The following is an 18,703-nucleotide window of genomic DNA, read 5'->3' as shown; positions in this document are numbered from 1 at the left end:
CTCGCTTGCAATGCCAGTGGATAGTGGAAGTTCTGCTGCATCTTCAGTGCTGGATGTCACTTTTAGTCCTAATGTTAGAGCAAAGTAATTAGTAAGTTTCTGTAGTTAGTACTGTTATTCAGACTCTGTAAACACTCTTTGTGATTGGTTGCATCAGAACTCAACAGGTTTGGCAGAACCAATCAGGCAAACAATCCCACATGGATATTCAAGGTACAGTGTCAACTCAGTAGTACCCTGAGTCCAACTGCAGTATTTGTCTTCCACTGCTGCTTCTTCGCGGTTAAAGGCTAGCCTCAGGCTGGTTTGAACCAGTTCATAGTAGAGGAATGAACATGAAGTCTATGACGTTTAACACAGAAACAGGCTAGATGGAAAACTACTGTGCAGGGGTGTGGCTGCTATGGGGCCACAGGGGCCTGGGCCCCCGCAGATTTGGCCCTGAACCCTCCTGCCGGCGACCCTCTCAACCCCCTCTCCCGCCGCCAACCCGCCACCTGCTACCTTTGCTGGCGGGGGACCCGAACCCCCGCTAGCCGAAGTCTTCTTCCTTCGTTTGGTTTCTAACTTTGACATTCTGCCCCTACAACGTGCAGGACGTCAGACTCACAGAAACAGAACGAAGCCCTGCAGATCGCAAGGCTTCGTTCTGTTTCTGTAAGTCTGGTGCAGGACCTCAGACTCAGTCAGAAACCAAACAAAGGAAGAAGACTTCGGCTGGCGGGGGTTGGGGTCCCCTGTCATGAAAGGTAGGCGACGGCGGGCGGGGGGTCAAGAGGGTCATCGGCAGGGCGGGGGTCAAAGTTGTTGGAGGTGTCGGCAATCGTGGGTGGGTCGGGGGGTCGGTGTCGGCAATGGCTGGCTGGTGGGTAGGGGGGGTCGGCGGCGCCGGGGGGGGGGGGGCTAAAATGTACCCCCTCACCTCGGCTCTGGACCCCCCTACCGTTGAAGTCTGGCTATGCCCCTGCTGTGTTAAATCCATACTGCTGTGCGGGCAGTAGCAGCATTCGTTAGTTTGATTTAGTTTAGTTTGGTTCTGGGATACACTTAAAATGGTGGCCTAGGCCACTGTTGCCTCTAAGCTGAGTGAGAGTCTTCCAATTGCATTGCTGCCAGTGGGTAGTGGTGCTTCAATATTGTGTTTTCAATTGCTAGGACAGGCAGGTTCCCTGGAGTCCTTCAGAGCTTTCCTGTCCCTCACTATTGAATATGTGATAGTGAAACAGTATTCCCCACTGGCAGGACTGTAGGTGGAGGACTCCCGCTCAGCTTGGAGGGAACAGTGGTCTAGGCCACGCCATGCAGTGTTCCCTACAGTGTTGCCCCCTGTTTTAAAGTAGAAGGAGCTACAAAGAAGAACATCAAATCTTAAAAACCTAACCACCAATGCAGCTCTGTGAATCACATCCAAATGATACAATGGACCAAATGGTTATACTGGTAAAGCAGTATAAACTGGAGGAGTAGCCTAGTGGTTAGAGCACTGGTCTTGATATCCAGATGTGGCCGGTTCAAATCCCACTGCTGCTCCCAGAGTTGGCCGGTTCAAATCCCACTGCTGCTCCTTGTGATCTCGTGCAAGTTACTTAACCCTCCATTGCCTCAGGTACAAACTTAGATTGGAAGCCCTCCTGGGACAGAGAAATACCCCAGTGTACCTGATTGTAACTCACCTTGAGCTACTACTGAAAAAAGGTGTTAGCAGAGTATAAATAAATATATGACTTAAGAGTAAATTTGATCACAAATATTTCACTCATTAACAAGTAATCTGTTAGAGTAAAATACTAATACTACAATAGTATCAATCAAGTTATCTCAATAAATGTAATGATTACTTCAAACTTCAGGTTATATACAGTAAATGTGCTTTATAAGTAATAATAACATGAGTTAGTGTAAATGCTAACAACACCTAAGCTTAAATGATATAACTAAATTAAATGATATGTGTTATAAAATCAGTAAGGCCTAATGCAATAAAGCACATAAGCAAACATTATTAAAATCTATGTCAGTGAAACTCTATGCAACATTAATAAGTAATTGTAACTTGTTATGAAACATAATGATGGTATGCCACAAAATCATACAGTCCTATAAACAAATTTGTGTAGTTCCATGGACAAAGATATGTGTCCGCAGGGCTGGCCCTGAATATCCAGGTCTAATTATAAGTACATAAGTAGTGCCATACTGGGAAAGACCAAAGGTCCATCTAGCCCAGCATCCTGTCACCGACAGTGGCCAATCCAGGTCAAGGGCACCCGGCACGCTCCCCAAACGTAAAAACATTCCAGACAAGTTATACCTAAAAATGCGGAATTTTTCCAAGTCCATTTAATAGCGGTCTATGGACTTGTCCTTTAGGAATCTATCTAACCCCTTTTTAAACTCCGTCAAGCTAACCGCCCGTACCACGTTCTCCGGCAACGAATTCCAGAGTCTAATTACACGTTGGGTGAAGAAAAATTTTCTCCGATTCGTTTTAAATTAACCACACTGTAGCTTCAACTCATGCCCTCTAGTCCTAGTATTTTTGGATAGCGTGAACAGTCGCTTCACATCCACCCGATCCATTCCACTCATTATTTTATACACTTCTATCATATCTCCCCTCAGCCGTCTCTTCTCCAAGCTGAAAAGCCCTAGCCTTCTCAGCCTCTCTTCATAGGAAAGTCGTCCCATCCCCACTATCATTTTCGTCGCCCTTCGCTGTACCTTTTCCAATTCTACTATATCTTTTTTGAGATACGGAGACCAGTACTGAACACAATACTCCAGGTGCGGTCGCACCATGGAGCGATACAACGGCATTATAACATCCGCACACCTGGACTCCATACCCTTCCTAATAACACCCAACATTCTATTCACTTTCCTAGCCGCAGCAGCACACTGAGCAGAAGGTTTCAGCGTATCATCGACGACGACACCCAGATCCCTTTCTTGATCCGTAACTCCTAACGCGGAACCTTGCAAGACGTAGCTATAATTCGGGTTCCTCTTACCCACATGCATCACTTTGCACTTGTCAACATTGAACTTCATCTGCCACTTGCACGCCCATTCTCCCAGTCTCGCAAGGTCCTCCTGTAATCGTTCACATTCCTCCTGCGACTTGACGACCCTGAATAATTTTGTGTCATCGGCGAATTTAATTACCTCACTAGTTATTCCCATCTCTAGGTCATTTATAAATACATTAAAAAGCAACGGACCCAGCACAGACCCCTGCGGGACCCCACTAACTACCCTCCTCCACTGAGAATACTGGCCACGCAATCCTACTCTCTGCTTCCTATCTTTCAACCAGTTCTTAATCCATAATAATACCCTACCTCCGATTCCATGACTCTGCAATTTCTTCAGGAGTCTTTCGTGCGGCACTTTGTCAAACGCCTTCTGAAAATCCAGATATACAATATCAACCGGCTCCCCATTGTCCACATGTTTGCTTACCCCCTCAAAAAATGCATTAGATTGGTGAGGCAAGACTTCCCTTCACTAAATCCGTGCTGACTTTGTCTCATCAGTCCATGTTTTTGTATATGCTCTGCAATTTTATTCTTAATAATAGCCTCCACCATCTTGCCCGGCACCGACGTCAGACTCACCGGTCTATAATTTCCCGGATCTCCTCTGGAACCCTTCTTAAAAATCAGAGTAACATTGGCTACCCTCCAGTCTTCCGGTACTACACTCGATTTTAGGGACAGATTGCATATTTCTAACAGTAGCTCCGCAAGTTCATTTTTTAGTTCTATTAATACTCTGGGATGAATACCATCAGGTCCCGGTGATTTACTACTCTTCAGCTTGCTGAACTGACCCATTACATCCTCCAAGGTTACAGAGAATTTGTTTAGTTTCTCCGACTCCCCCGCTTCAAATATTCTTTCCGGCACCGGTGTCCCCCCCAAATACTGACTGACACTGGCTGAATATTGCCACCTGGACTCCAAAATTTGTGCCCTATCTTCAATCAAATTTAAGATCCTTATGGGGTCCTTTTACTAAGTTGTGACATGTTTTTTACGCACGCTGAGGCCCCCTTTTACTGCAGCGAGTAAAAGGCTGTTTCGGGGAGGGGTGGGGGGTTAAAAGAAATGGCCATGTGGCAAGTGAAGCATTTGCCTCAATGCCATTTTGGGGGGGGGGAGCACTTACTGTCACCCATCGAGGTAACGGCAAGGGTTCTCGCACTAACCTGGCAGTAACCGGGCAGCACGTGGCACTGCCCGATTACGGCCGGGTAAACACCGGTGCTACAAAAATAAAAATATGTGCTGGGGGTAGGAAATACTGCTGGGTTGCTGTGGCAGCCTGGCGGTTCTTCCAGTTTAGCAAGCAGTAAACCTGTGTTGGGCTTACCACCGCTTAGTAAAAGACCCTCTAAGTTCTCAGATCTAAATTAATCATAAATTAGGTTATGCTTATAAATTTAGGCTTGCCTTTCATTTGCCAAAATTTGTAAGCCTAATTTATAAATGTAGTCCTGAACATCAGTGCTAAATTCCTATTTCTACCCTGGTTGCCAGCCACTTTTGTATGCTCCTAAGGGTAAACATTCAGCCCATGGTGGTCAGTTGTTGTTGGGGTTTTTTTGTTTTTGTTTTTTAACGCTAACAGCTGTGGGCAAAATTTGCTCCTGACATTCAATGCCAGTCCAAGGGGCTAAATGTAGGTGTGCTGGTCGCTGGAGCATATGCAGGTACTGGCTGATATTCATCTAGACCCTGCCTCTGATAAATATCAACTGGGACCCGCATAACTATTTAAGGGCTGTACGGAGTCCTGGTAGCCACTTCCCAGCCCCTGAGCCTACTATAGCTCACTGATGGTCCAGCGGGGTTGATGGGGGCAGGAGCGAGGCCCCTCCTTGCTCCTGCCCTTTGCAGCTGCCTGTAAAAACTGGCAGCCTCAACCTCTCATGGCAACTTGCAGTACTCACCAGTACTCAATGGCAGTACCTACATAGCTTAGCAGGCATAGGGCCCTGTTTACTAAGGTGTATTAGCATTTTAATGCGCCTACAATTAGCGTTTGCGCTAACCGTGTAGGTGTCTATAGGGATATTGTAGGCGCATACACGGTTAACGCGTGTACATAGTTAACATGCATTTAAAAAGCTGACACGCCTATAACAAGGCTTAGTAAAGAGGGCCCATAGTTAGAACTGCCTTTTATGTTGTCCTATAATTTCCTGCACCCATATTACTCTTGGGTCCTCCCCGACTCCACCCTGGAATGCCCCATTCCTGCACGATGGCTGGTTGATATTGATATTCAGTTTCACTGCTCAGTAAAGTGCCAATGAATATTGCTGGCCAGCTCACCGAGTGCAATTTAAACAGGCAAAAGCCTCTCCTGTCTGCTTAAATCACTTTGAATATTGACTCTTTTCTGCCTATGTCTGTACAGACATGCAAGTGGTACTTGCTGTTTCCCACCACAAATATATTTTGTAAATCTTTAAGGGCCCCTTTTATCAAGCTGCAGCAAAAGGGGACCGGCGTTGGTTTTGGCGTGTGTTTTATACATGTGCCGAGGCCCCCTTTTACCGCAGCTGGTAAAAGAGAAGTCTCGCCTTACTGGAGGAAATGGCCGTGCAGCAAGTAAAGCACTTGTCGAGCGGCCATTTCAGAAGGAGCCCTTAGCACCACCCATTGAGGTGGCGGTAAGGGCTCCCGCATTAAGCCGGCGTTAACCAGGCAGTGCACGGCACTGTCTGATTACCGCTGGGTACACTCCAGTGCTACAAAAATAAATACATTTTTGTACTGCCGGAAATGAAGACGCGCTAGGGGTGGGAAGTACCACCGGGCTGCTGCGGTAGCTCGGCGGTACTTCCTGTATAGTAAGCGGTAAGCTTGTGTTGGGCTCACTGCTACTTAGTAAAAGGGGCCCCAAACTTGGCAAAGTTATTTTCAGATATAGAAAATGAAATGTTAATATTATGTTTCTCTGTATTGCAGCCTGAAGACCGAATAGAAGATTATCAAAAAAATATATATATATCATCAAGAGATAAGAAACCACTGGGAAATGGTCATGTTTGTTGGACAATGAATATTTCTAAAGTGGATTGTTGATTAACAACTTTATTGATTTTGTCTTCAGACCACAGAACGGAATTTTATTTTGTGATGAGTTTTTAAACGAAAATTTCATTGGAATTGACCTTTTTAATGCAATTTTTCAGGGTGTCTTTAGGAGCTTATAGTGGACATGTTCTCAGATCAGATCTTCTCAAACCATAACATTTTTTTCCTTACCCGGTTCAAGTGCTTTGGAAAAGAGTAATATATATTATAAAAAAAGAAGCTAAATTATAATAATTTATTTAATATTTATTCTTGGATTATTTCAGGATGTGTAAGTCTATTTTGTTCATGTGTTCATAACAGTGATGTAATAACCAGTTTTAAAGCAGAAATAAACACACTTTTCTTCATTGTCTGCTGCATTATTTGTGTCAATATATATATATATTGTTCTTATTCTTCCTTTCTATCCCGGGAAGAATTGCCCCTCTCCCACAATGGACATGTGTCCAAATGGACGAGGGGAGTCTCCCAGAAGGCTTAAAATATATTCCTCTAACATGACCTCTTTCATCTGACTCCTGATATCCGTGAATATCAGTAGATGTGTAAGGGTCCTACCCATAACTAATTTAGGCTCAGGAGGTTAAGCATCCTGCTAGTCATTAGTTAAGAAGGAGAGAAGACAGATAGCAAGGGTAATTACCTTTATTATATCTTACCACAAAAACACAGTAGGATCAGGAATACAAGCAGATAGGTGGACGGCCGGACAGCACTTCGTGTAGCAAGTCAGAAGGTCTTCTGGCACGCCCAAAATCTACCCACCTTATATATTCTCATATCTCCATTCTAAGTAATGGGGCCCATAAGCTACCATGTTAAGTTGTTTATCCCAAGCTAGCTGACCACAATCTTGCCCAATTGCAAAGTTGACACCCCTTTTTCTTAATCATTTCCTTGCACTTGGCTTGACGCATTCATTTCTCAACTTGTTTTTTTAACTTAGAGAAAAGTCCACTTTGTAACTGATAGTTTCCATTTTAATTCTCTAATCTTCCATTTTGTTTCATTTTTTCCTTGACCTAACTTTCCAATTTAAGTCATTCAGGCCTTTTCCTAAGCCTGACAACTACACTTGGCTTTACCATCAGGCCTCTATCTGTGCTATCAACTAGGCCATACTTTTCCAGTAAGCTCCCAGTTATGTCAGCCATCAGATTTCTGACTCAGCCAAGGTCTGTAATGGCCTGAGCTCTATGACTGGGCCCGCCACCATTCCAGTGGGGGGGGGGGGGGGTATCTCTGGCTGTACCATAATTATACAATATATATATATATATATATATATATAAAAAGAAGGAACTCCTGAAAAGTCAGTACTATTCAATCCAGTAACAATTTTTTAGTACATCAGTCCTGTTTTCTTGATGTGAGTAATTGAAACCAATCTGGATTAACCAGTAGAAGGCTTACAGGTGGGTCTACTCCATTGTATTTGGACATTTATTTTATTATGGACATTGCAATGAAATCTGCAATTTTTGTTTTCAATTATGAAAGATGGATTATTTTGGGGGGGAGGGGGAGACAAGATATGGAGTTATGCCAGGTCTATGACTGATGTAATTGTGGGTGCCGACATTTTGAGCGCATCAATGCCAGGTTACTTTAGTATTCTATAACAGAATCTGAGCGCCCAGGTTCTGTTATTTCACAGTGCAGCTTTGAGGTGCCTGAAAGGAGATGCCCGTTATAGAATTTCCCCAATAACGCAGAGCAGTTAATGGCACAAACTCAGATATGGTTAGTAATCATTTATCATTTATTGTATTTACTTCTCTTGGACTCAAATCAAAATGATTTACAATATGTAAAATTAACAATAAAAACGAAATAAAACACAAAAAGGAACACCATAATACAGATAAGAAAACACAATCGCTCAAAACCAGTCAACTAGATCACAGACATGCATTAGGATCACTCACCTTAATCACAAACATCTATATTTAAGTGTATCTTGCTTAACCCTTTAGTGTCCAATGTTCCTGTAATAAGCCATATGGGAACAGATTGATGGGAACATTGGACACTAAAGGGTTTTAAAGCAGTCACTTAGAATTTACATTTGCGTTTCCTTTCCCCATCGCAGAGGATTAACCAATGATTACTATTCAAAAGCCAAACGGAAAAAGTGAGTTTTCAGCAAGGATCGGAAAGAAGTATAGGAATCCTTCAACCTTTAATATTGAGAAAGTGAGTTCAGAGGGCAGGCACGAGAAAGAAAAAGGCAGAAGAGTGAGTGGATTCCCAACGTGCCTTAGAGGGGTGAGGTATAACTAGCCTATTATCAGTTAGTGAATGGAGCGTACGAGAAGGCGTATAGGGAATAATCTAAGAGGCCAAATAAGAAGGGGTGGCAGTGCACAGAATCTTATCTTGTATTTTATCCAAAACTCAATAGGTAATCACCCTATCACCAGCCATAAGGTTAGAGAAAACTAGAAAAACTACATTCCACATATGTAGTTATTTGCACAATTTCCCTCATCTATGTAGGACAGAGGCAGGAAAGGAAGGACAGAACTACTGAAGGAGAGCAGACTGAATGGTCGATTCCATTTTATCATTCTTGCAGTTTTATGTAAATCAATCCAATGTATTTGGAGAGTGGTATATCAAATCGTTTAAAGAAATAAACACTTTGCACATTTAAGGGACTCTTTTACTAAAGGGCATTAAGGGTTAGATTCTTAGGACCCTGTTCACTACGCTGCGCTGTAGGCACGCTAGCATTTTTAGCGCATGCTAAAAATTAGCATGTGCTAATGCTAGAGACACCCTTAGGAATATATGGGTGTCTCTAGAGTTAGTGTGTGCTAAAATTTAGCACTCGCTAAAAACGCTAGCTTATCTTAGTAAACAGGGCCTTACATATGGTGCCTGAAAAATCTTCATGGAAAAAAAATACACCTAGGCGTATTCTATAAAGTAAGGCCTACATTTTATAGAATAGGCTTAAGTTTACGCATAGTTTATAGAATACGCTGAGCGCCTTTCCATGTGACCAAATTTAGTCATGGCCATTTACACCATGTTTTACTTGGCATAAATCCTGATGCCTAAATTAAGTGCAGAGTGGGTGTATTCTATAACAATGTGCAAAGATTTTAGAAATGCCCATGCCCTGCCCATGACCACGCCCCCTTTTCAACTATGTAACTAAGAATTTAAGCACACCACATTACAGAATACACTTAGCGAGTTGTACATGTAAATTAGTGCTAATTGCTTCTTAACATCCAATTAACAGCACCGATTAGCTACTTTACCAATTAGGTTATGAGTATTGTTATACAATACAATTCGATTTCTATGCGAAAATTAAGGCACCATATATAGAATCCTGGGGTAAGCTCTTAACATGTGATTAGCACACACCAATGGGCTACCACAAAACGTGTTAAAGCAATTTTGTGGTATTTTCCCTGTTAACACGCGATAACACACATGTTAACTATTTTTGAAAACTGTTTTTTGGAGGGGGCATGTCATGGGTGCAGAGTGGGTGTGGAAGCGTTATCCAGTTAGTACATTAGGATTAGCGTATGCTAACTGGATAATGCTGGGTTAACACAGGAGTACTTAGTGCTTCCTAAATAGAAGGCGGTAACTACTCCCACATTAATTTTTGGAAGGTACCATGCGCTAACGCGAATATTAGCACACAATGTGCAAAAGATTAAAAAAAGCCTTGAAAATATGTCACGATAAATCTGGACTTAGCAAGCAGGAAAGTCTTGCATTAGAATGCACTAAGCCCAGATTTTATCACAGTTTAGTAGAAGGTCCCCTAAGTTAACCATGCATTGAATGCACAATAGTGCCTGTGCTCTGCATTAACTGCACAGCAGCCCTCCCAAAAATGCAAGGAGTACCCCCAGCAAAGCTTTTGCAGATACTGCACTGTAATTGTCCAAATTAATGAGCAGTGATTGCAAATCCTTACTATACATTGTTATGCATGTTTATTACGCATAAACTTGATTGAAGAGATTTCTTGGTTCATTAGAAGGTTTGTTCCAAAGAAACATAAGAATAGCAATATTGGAGCAGACCAATGATCCATCTAGCCTAGTATCCTGTTTCTAAGAGTGGTCAAGCCAGGTCTCAAGTACCTGGCAGAAACCCAAATAGTAGCAACATTCCATGCTACAGGGCAAGCAGTGGCTTTCCCATGTCTGTCTCAATAGCAAGCTATGGACTTTTCCTCCAGAAACTTGTCCAAACTTTTTTTAAACCCAGATATGCTAACCGCCATTACTGCATTCTCCAGCAAAGAGTTCCAGAGCTTAACTATTCACTGAGTGAAAAATATTTCCTCCTATTTGTTTTTAAAGTATTTCCATGTAACTTCCTTGAGCAGGGGGGTATCTAGCTTGCTTGCCATCCAGGGTGGGTCACCACTATACCCCCACAAGGTGCATCACACTCCCACCCCCCCACAGCACATCACCCCTACCACCTTTCCTAGCAAGGGGGTGCACAGAGCAGTTGCGTGGCTATTGGCTCGGCTAGTCTCCCTGGAACAGGAAGTAACGTCAGAGGGGGCGGAGGATCGGTGGAGCCGACAGCCTCATGATTGCTCCATGCACCCCCTTGCTGCCTGACCCCGGGTTGGACCACCCTCTCTGCCCCACCTCTGGTATGCTACTGTCCTTGAGTGTCCCCTAGTCTTTTTACTTTTGGAACAAGTAAAAAATTGATTCACTTCTACTTGTTCTACACCAGTCAGGATTTTGTAGACCTCAATCAAGGTTGCAACTATAGCTTGGGACTAAAGAAAATAATATTTAAATTACTTACCTCTCTGTCAGGGGACTAGTAGAGCAGGAAGGCCAGAAGCAAACAAGTTTGCAAGAACCCCCCCCCCCCCCCTCTCATGTTTTAAAAATATTGTTAGGGTGTTTTTCATCCCTCTTCCCACTGAAGTGGACTTAAAGTATAGGCACCAAGGTCCTGATAGTCAAAGTAATTTATCAAGGCAGCCAAGGGTCTTGGCCAGTTATATCGCTTCTGACCTCCTAAGTGCTGATATTCTGCACTTAACTGGATAGTGCCACTGAATATCACCACAGTAAACCCTCTGCACTTTCCAATTAGTGCAGGGCAGTCCGTAGGGGGGGAATTAGGTTGAGCTGTGAACTAACTGGTTAGTGGTCATACTCGGACCACTAACCAGTTAGCAAAAAAGTTGTCCTAACTTTAGATAAAAATCTGACTGGGCAATGGTATGTGGGGGGGAGGGGGAGCTCAGGCTGCCTTAAATTACTTGCAGGGTGGGATGGATGGGGATCAGGGTTGCGGGGGAGAGAGGGGGAGATCCATTGGAGCAGTGAGCGTCTTATGTGGGTCCCAGCTGATATTTGGCCGGGGCCTGCATAAGCTTTGGCAGCTTCCTTAAATTTATTTACCCCTGTATATTCAATGCTGGTGACCAGACATGGTCCAGGGCTAAATCTGCCCGCAGCAGTCGGTATTTAAAAAAATCCTGAGTGCTGCAGGCTTCCATATAGTTTCTGATGTTAATGTCCTTAATTATAGAGGTATAGATTGTGTTATGATTCCTTAATGTTTTTGCTTTTAACATATGTTCAAAATCAGTAATTAAAACAAAAATTAGACTACAGAGAGCTACACAAGAAGAAGACAATAGAAACACAAGCCAATGGTGGAGGAGGTGTTAGACTTGAGTACATAAGAAAAGACCTCAAACACTGGAAGTGGCAGTCATCCAGGAGCTGCAGTCATCCAGGAGCTGCAGAGAAGAGGAAGTGCTGAACCTGAGTCCCCCAGAGGGATAGGGAAGGGATCAGAGACAACAGAGCAGAGTCACTCAGAACAGAAACAGAGCTCAGCTGAGGTGAGGTGAGAGGAGTTCCTGGCCGTTTAAATTGCCTGTCTGGGGCTTACTGGGCATTTTAAGTGACAACTGGATGCTATCGCTGAAAATGTCCAGTTAACGCTCAAGCCAAAGCCAGTTATTTTCAAGGTATTCCAGGGAAGGACTTGGCATGTAGCTGGTTAAGTGCTAATATTTGGCACTTAACTGATTAAGTTAACTGCATACATAGGACCACATAAAACGCAGTCCTATCTTTATGCGGTTCATCATAGCCAGCTGCTAAGTGCTGAATATCGCACTTTGGCTATGTTTTAGCTGGTTCCGTATACCCAGAAATTCAATGCTGAAACCTGGACATGGCCCGGCATTGAATTTCTGGGTTTGACACTGGCAGCAGTCAGAAAAACGCTGATCACCACTGACTGAATATCGGGCACTCTGTGTATAGAATAGCGCTTAGCATGTACACTTGTAACATCAATTGCGCCAACATTAATAATTCTATAAAATTAGGTGCTCTATAGGCTCCTAAATTCAGGCACCAGCTTATAGAATTGCCTGTCATGCTATCAAATATCTCTTCAAAGAGGAAAAACATTGAATGCAGTGTAAGTCCATAGGGATCTCAGATAATAAAGTTACAAAATTTTACTGTCAGTTTTTAGAAAATAAAAAATGGCAGTTTTGAAAATGTGCAGTTTTTATAGTTTGTTCAGTACAGGAGGAAATAGATTTCTGTTTCTCTTTCTTCAGTGTTCCACAGTTCACAGAGTCTGCATGTTGGGGGGGGGGGGGGGGGGGGGGTGAGGGATCCATTTCATTGTTTCCATATTTGTTTCTATTTTGTCATCTTTTATTTCTTTTTCTAGCCAATGGTATATGCTTTGAATGTGCAATTGAGGCGAGGATTCTATTAACATGTGCATTCAGTGTAGGAATCTATTGGCTTGTGCTCTTTTTCCCAACTGAAGGATTATGGATGTTCTTAGAATATCTGCAGTGCTGACTTTTTCTAGGTAGAGGTGATGTAGTTTCAGGAGCCCTTTTACTAAGTCGTGTAGGTGCCTACGTGCACCCAACGCACGCCAATTTGGAGTTACCGCCTGGCTACCATGTGGCCTAGGCGGTATCTTTGGTTTTTACTTGCGTCTGAAGTTGGTATATATTGGAGACTGGTTTCTTTTCATTATTTGTTTAGTTTACCACTTTTAAGTGGGATTACTTCTAGCTTGAATTGTTTAAATGCAACATTTATGAATGTAATTTACAGTTATGTAAGTTACAGGTGTAAATGTCAATTAAGGTATTTTAGGAGGTAATCCTAAATAGTGCGTAAATGTACACTTACCTGAGCAGATGTCAGTATTCTAAAAATTTAAGCACACAAAACCTGCTATAGACTGAGGGGAGCAAGTGGCTGGACTAAGTAGAGTGGAGATATAAAGATAAGGAGGTTTGAAAGTCTGCTTGTGGTGCCACGTTCCATAGGAAGCTGGTAATGATGGTGCTTGAAGCCCAAAGAGAAGCAGAAAGAAATGCAGCTTCAGAAACACTGCACGATCTTCTTCAAATATTCATCTGCAAAACTATATTTTTCCTGATGCCTAAGGTGTTTGAAGTAGAACAGTGATGGCTGACATTCAGTCCCCCACGTTACCTTAGTGGGAACAGCTTTAAAACTGTGGGATTTCCATCTGTCTAATCCCCCTTTTTAATTCCGAGTTCCTTCAAACTTCTGCGAAGGGAAATAAAAATAATCCTCCTAGGAGATGGCTTAGCACAGAATATAAGCAATCTCTGGCTTGCCAATTTCATAATAAGTACATGGCTTTACATGAGATGGAAATACATTTGAATACAGAGTGAGATTGTGGTGGCTTGGACACAGTTTTAAGTACCGAACATATTTGGGGGTTGCGCAACTTATTCTTTTTGCGGTTTTATATGTTGGTACATTAGTGGAGTTTTTTTTTTGACCGATGATATAGAAGCTCTTGGGTTGTTAAAGGATGTTGTTTGTTTTGTTTGTAACAGCGTTTTAATAAGATCTTTTTCTTCACTTTTTTTTGCAAAGAAGGTTGTTGAGTTTTTGTATTATTGTTAAGATTTTGATTAAGCTATTCTCCCTTAATTTGAGTGCTACTGCTTGGTTTGGCTTACAAATACCACCAGAAGCTATCAAGCACAACCCCTTTCTACCCCCCTCCCCCAGTTCTCAGCAAATATTCATTTCCACCTTCTGCCCCCAGACCAGAGTAATATTCTCCTCCCTTCTTTCCCCAAATCTAAATAGGCACTTTCCTCATATCCTAGAGACACTAGTAAGAACTCACCATAATCTGTAAAACTATCTGAACCTGTCTGGCTGCTTAATGATTCCTGTATCTTGCATCTTGTGAGTTTGATTCTGTGGCCAGACTCCAGTGGGCAAACAGGGCCCTGAAAACATCAAGGGGAAGCCCAGTGTGCACTGGTGGCTAATGATGCTGCCTGTTCTCAGATGCAGGTCTTAAGTATCTGGGAAGGTGCCAGGGCATGGCATTGGCTGGTCTCAGAGTTTAGTTTATTTATAAGCTCTACACTGGCTTTTAGAAAACAAATCAAGGTAAAATGACTTACAATAAAACCATAAACAAAGAGGACACACAAGCAGCCCAAACAGGCTAGAACAAAGAAAAACTTTGCAAAATGAGCAACAGCAAAACAGACATCAGACCACACCATTCCAGTAGGCAACTGAATGATGATGACACCTCTTGATCTATACACGCGAACACAGCAGCCATGACTGGTGGTTCCATCTGTTTCCAGCATGGGTCAGGCCAGAATAAGGCGGAACGGATAGAACCTGTCAGGTTCTCAGGTTCAGAGCCCACGGGGACGGGCTCTGGAGCAAACGTGAGCCCTTGGGCTGCTGACAAGGAGCGACAGCAGCAGGCAAAACCCACCAACCAACACTGGGCTAGCACACCGGCACGGGCAAGGACTGTAGGTGCCGCCCAGCGGACTGGAACCCCCTGGACTGGAGGACACCGGACTGGTCTGCACTGGACTGGAACACACTGGACTGGAGTACACCGGATTGGTCCGCACTGGGCTGGAACACACCGGACTGGAGCACACAGGACCGGAACACACTGGACTGGAGTACACCGGACTGGTTCGTACTGGACTGGAGCACACAGGACCGGAACACTCTGGACTGGAGTACACCGGACTGGTCCGCACAGCTTCACCTGCACTTAGCCACTGACCCCCCAGGAGTTGAGCTCCTGAGTTCGAGCAGCTGGCAGGACTTACCGGATACAGGATAACACAGGGACCAGGATACTAGAATAAGCTTGAAACAGGAGTGCTCCTAGGTACTGAACTAACAGAAGTGCTCCTAACAGTAACCCAACAGAAGTACTCCAGCAGTGCTCCACAGCACTAAACTAATCATGGAAAAGCAGGGAAGCCAAACACATAAACTACCAAAGGTGTTCCCAAGCACCAAGCTACAGCAGTGTTCCACAGCACTAAACTACCAAAGGGGAAGCAGAGGAACCACAAGGGAAAAGCAGGAAAGCTAACCACAAGCAAAAAGTGCACACTGCACCCACACTAACCTGGACCTTTAGCAAATGCAAGCAGGGAAGCTAGACACAAAGTCAGAAGTGCACACTGCACTACCCCTACCTAAAGCAAACGCAAACGTTGCAAAGGCCCCAAAGGGAAGAGCACCACTTCCTTATCAAGGCCCTGCCTGATGATGTCACAACTACCAGACACAGACAGCCAGCACACTGAACCCAGAGAGGCTTAACCCACACAGCTGCTGTATAGTGAAGCAATTAGAGTCATGCTGCTGGAAGCAGCCAGCACATAGAGACAGAGCTAGCTCAGAAAGGGCAGACAGAGGAAACAGAAGCCAGCACAGAAGCTGACCCCCAGAAATAAGGTAAGTCTGGGGGAGGTCACGGCCACAATCATGACAGAACCCTTCCCCCTCCAAATGGTCTGGACCAATGCATGTGACTATTTTGCCCTGTGCCTCAATTCTGCCCTGATCTTACACACTCTACTTGATGACTAGTCACTAGTGTTAGGGAAAAAGGTGCTTTGGACAACACAGTTTTGTTTTTATTTTTTTTTATTTAAAATATTTATATCCCACATATCAAAATATCTATGCAGAGTACAATAAAAAATATATACAATCAATTACATAATAATAAAAATATTCAAACAGTAAACCACTCTCTCTTGTCATCAGAAAGTCATATTAGCAACCACTACCTGAAATACATATCAATACAATTCTCACCACTATATTTCTACAATTGTTATTTATCAGTCTTGAAGGCTGGTCATCTAGTGCAAAGACCTGTTGAAACAAATAGGTTAAACGTTTTTTCCTAAACACATAGGGGTCCTTTTACTAAGGTGAACTAACAGATTAGAGAATCTTTTACTAAGCCGTGCTAGCATTTTTTAGCTCGCAGTAGAAATCAGCTGGCGGTAAACGCTGAGATGCCCATTATAGTCCTATGGGCATCTCGGTATTTACCTCCAACTGATTCCTACTGCATGCTTTAAATACTACCATGGTTTAGTAAAAGACCCCCTTAGCACGTGCTAATGATGACAACCATAGAAATGTAATTGGCATCTTATTTAACGCATGCTAAATCCATTAGTGCACCTTAGAAAAGGACAAACAAGCCAAAAAAAGTGAGGTAGATCCAAGGATGATATCAAGTAGTTTTTATTGGAAGAGCAGCTTAAAGACGACCCCACACGGCTGTGTTTCGGCCCAAAAGGGCCTGCCTCAGGGGTCTGGTGAATCTCTGATGTTTTAGTAGAAGTGCTTAACAGCGAGATTGTGGATGAAGTTCTTGCTGCTGATCCTTGTGATATCCTCAGTGGAACAAAAGCGCTGACTCTTGCCATTTGGATGACCACTTTTTCAGCATTGATGTAATGCTAGGGACAGCCAAGGACTCTTGGAAACACTATGGCTGGCCAAACTGTACATTGTTTATGTAACCCTGGCTCTTAGTCAAGGTGCCTCAGTGAAGTCATAAGACATGGGGGCATCACAATGTTCTGTTTACATTACAAGGACAAAAAACTATGTCAGCAGTACATCTGCAGCTTCAGATTGCAACATGTGTAACTGTATAATCTTTTAAACTTTTAGTACTGTCTTATAATGTATTGGCTTTAACACCATCATGTAATTCACCACCATGTAACACAAACCCTCTGTAAACCTAATGTATATTCACTTCTATTTCCAGTACCCATAATGTATTGTAAGCCACATTGAGCCTGCAAAGAGGTGGGATAATGTGGGATACAAATGCAATAAATAAATACATAAAAAAATAAAAGGGGGCTCTTATCAGAAATAGAGGCTGCTGTGTCAACATCCTACCCTGTGGAGGCAGACCTGTGTGGAAACTGCCTGCCATCTGAGGGACACACTTACATCTGAAGGGCTGCATCAGGTTGTATGTGTCATGTACCTTTGCATGTTCAATTCTAGTTAGAGACTTATGTGCATTTACTCTGTTTATTTCTAGAATGAGATTGGGCTTTGTCTTCATAATTTGCTGCTATTGTAATAAAATAAGTGCCTTATTGTTATAATACTTGGGTGTGGAATTAGTTTCCTTCTATTATTTTGGCGCAGTAGCCTTGGATCTAAGGATAAGGGGAATATATTTGCATCTGACACTTCCATCACCAATGTTAGTCTTGTTTGGGACCCATTCTTTCAGAATTTACACATTAAGTGTCCGGTACTACAATAACACCTCAAAAAGAGTGCAGTTGTATTGCGCCTACAGAAACTGGAATATAGAGAGAGAAGAGGGAGATGTTGAATGGAAGGGATAGAAGATAGTGAAAGAATGGGGAATAGAGGGTGAGGGAAAGCTGTAATTATGTAGATAAAGCTGGAAATTGAAGACTGGTTAGCAAGAATGAATGAAATCTGGACAGAGGCAGAAAAATAAATGGAAGAAAACTGAAAGGAAAATATCAAGGTTGGAAATGAGTGTAGTAGAGGGAACAGGAGGGGACAGAAAATGTCAAACCTTTCAGGATCCTTGTCAAGACAAGAAAGAAAATCAAGAAAAGTGAATCGTCTTTTGTATGCTGAACTAGTTTTGCTGATTGTTTAGTAATGCATGGAATATGCAGCCCTCCAGATACTATAGTGCAACTTGAATTGCATACACAATTCATTTTGTATTCTGTATTGTGCACAGCTTAATGATCTTAAACCAATCCAGGCCGATAATTTGCCAATTAACAGGCAATTATTGACACTGGCTTTATTTATGCACACAACTTGCTAAGTGTATTCTATAAAGTGATGAGCGTAAATTTAATGGGTGCTGCCAAAAAGGGGGCCTGGCCATGGGCGTGGAATGGGCAGATCATGGGGCATTACTAAAAGTTCTGTGCACTGTTATAGAATACACCGTTATGCCACCTAACTTAATCACTGGCATTTACACTAAATTTTATTTGGCGTAAATTCCCCTGACTAGATTTAGTCATGTGGACTGGTCCTAGGCATATTCTGTAAACTATGCTAAAGTTTAAGGGTAGTTTATAGAATACACCTAGGTATATTTCTTTCTGTCCTGATTTTTATGACACCATATATAGAATCTAGCCCTGTATGTGTTATGAGAACCCATAGCCCCAACCTCTTTCTATGCACACCACCGACAGCATCAAGCCAATATTGGTC

General features: G+C 42.9%; 1 protein-coding gene across 2 annotated transcripts in view; it reads left to right on the top strand.

Annotated features, from left to right (window-relative positions):
• ZMAT4 (zinc finger matrin-type 4) overlaps positions 1-6,409 on the top strand; it is a 441,058-nt gene extending 434,649 nt beyond the window's left edge. For both annotated transcript variants that reach the window (XM_030201810.1, XM_030201809.1), the window contains one exon: positions 5,979-6,409. In XM_030201810.1, coding sequence (XP_030057670.1) covers positions 5,979-5,994 — 16 coding nt within the window. In that variant the 3' untranslated portion in view covers positions 5,995-6,409. The remainder of the gene's footprint in view (positions 1-5,978) is intronic.
• Positions 6,410-18,703: the final 12,294 nt, after the last annotated feature.

Source organism: Microcaecilia unicolor, chromosome 4 (genome assembly GCF_901765095.1).
Source record: "Microcaecilia unicolor chromosome 4, aMicUni1.1, whole genome shotgun sequence".
Classification (NCBI taxonomy): Eukaryota; Metazoa; Chordata; class Amphibia; order Gymnophiona; family Siphonopidae; genus Microcaecilia; species Microcaecilia unicolor.
Note: the sequence above shows the minus strand (reverse complement) of the source record. Positions and strands in the feature narration are given on the sequence as shown.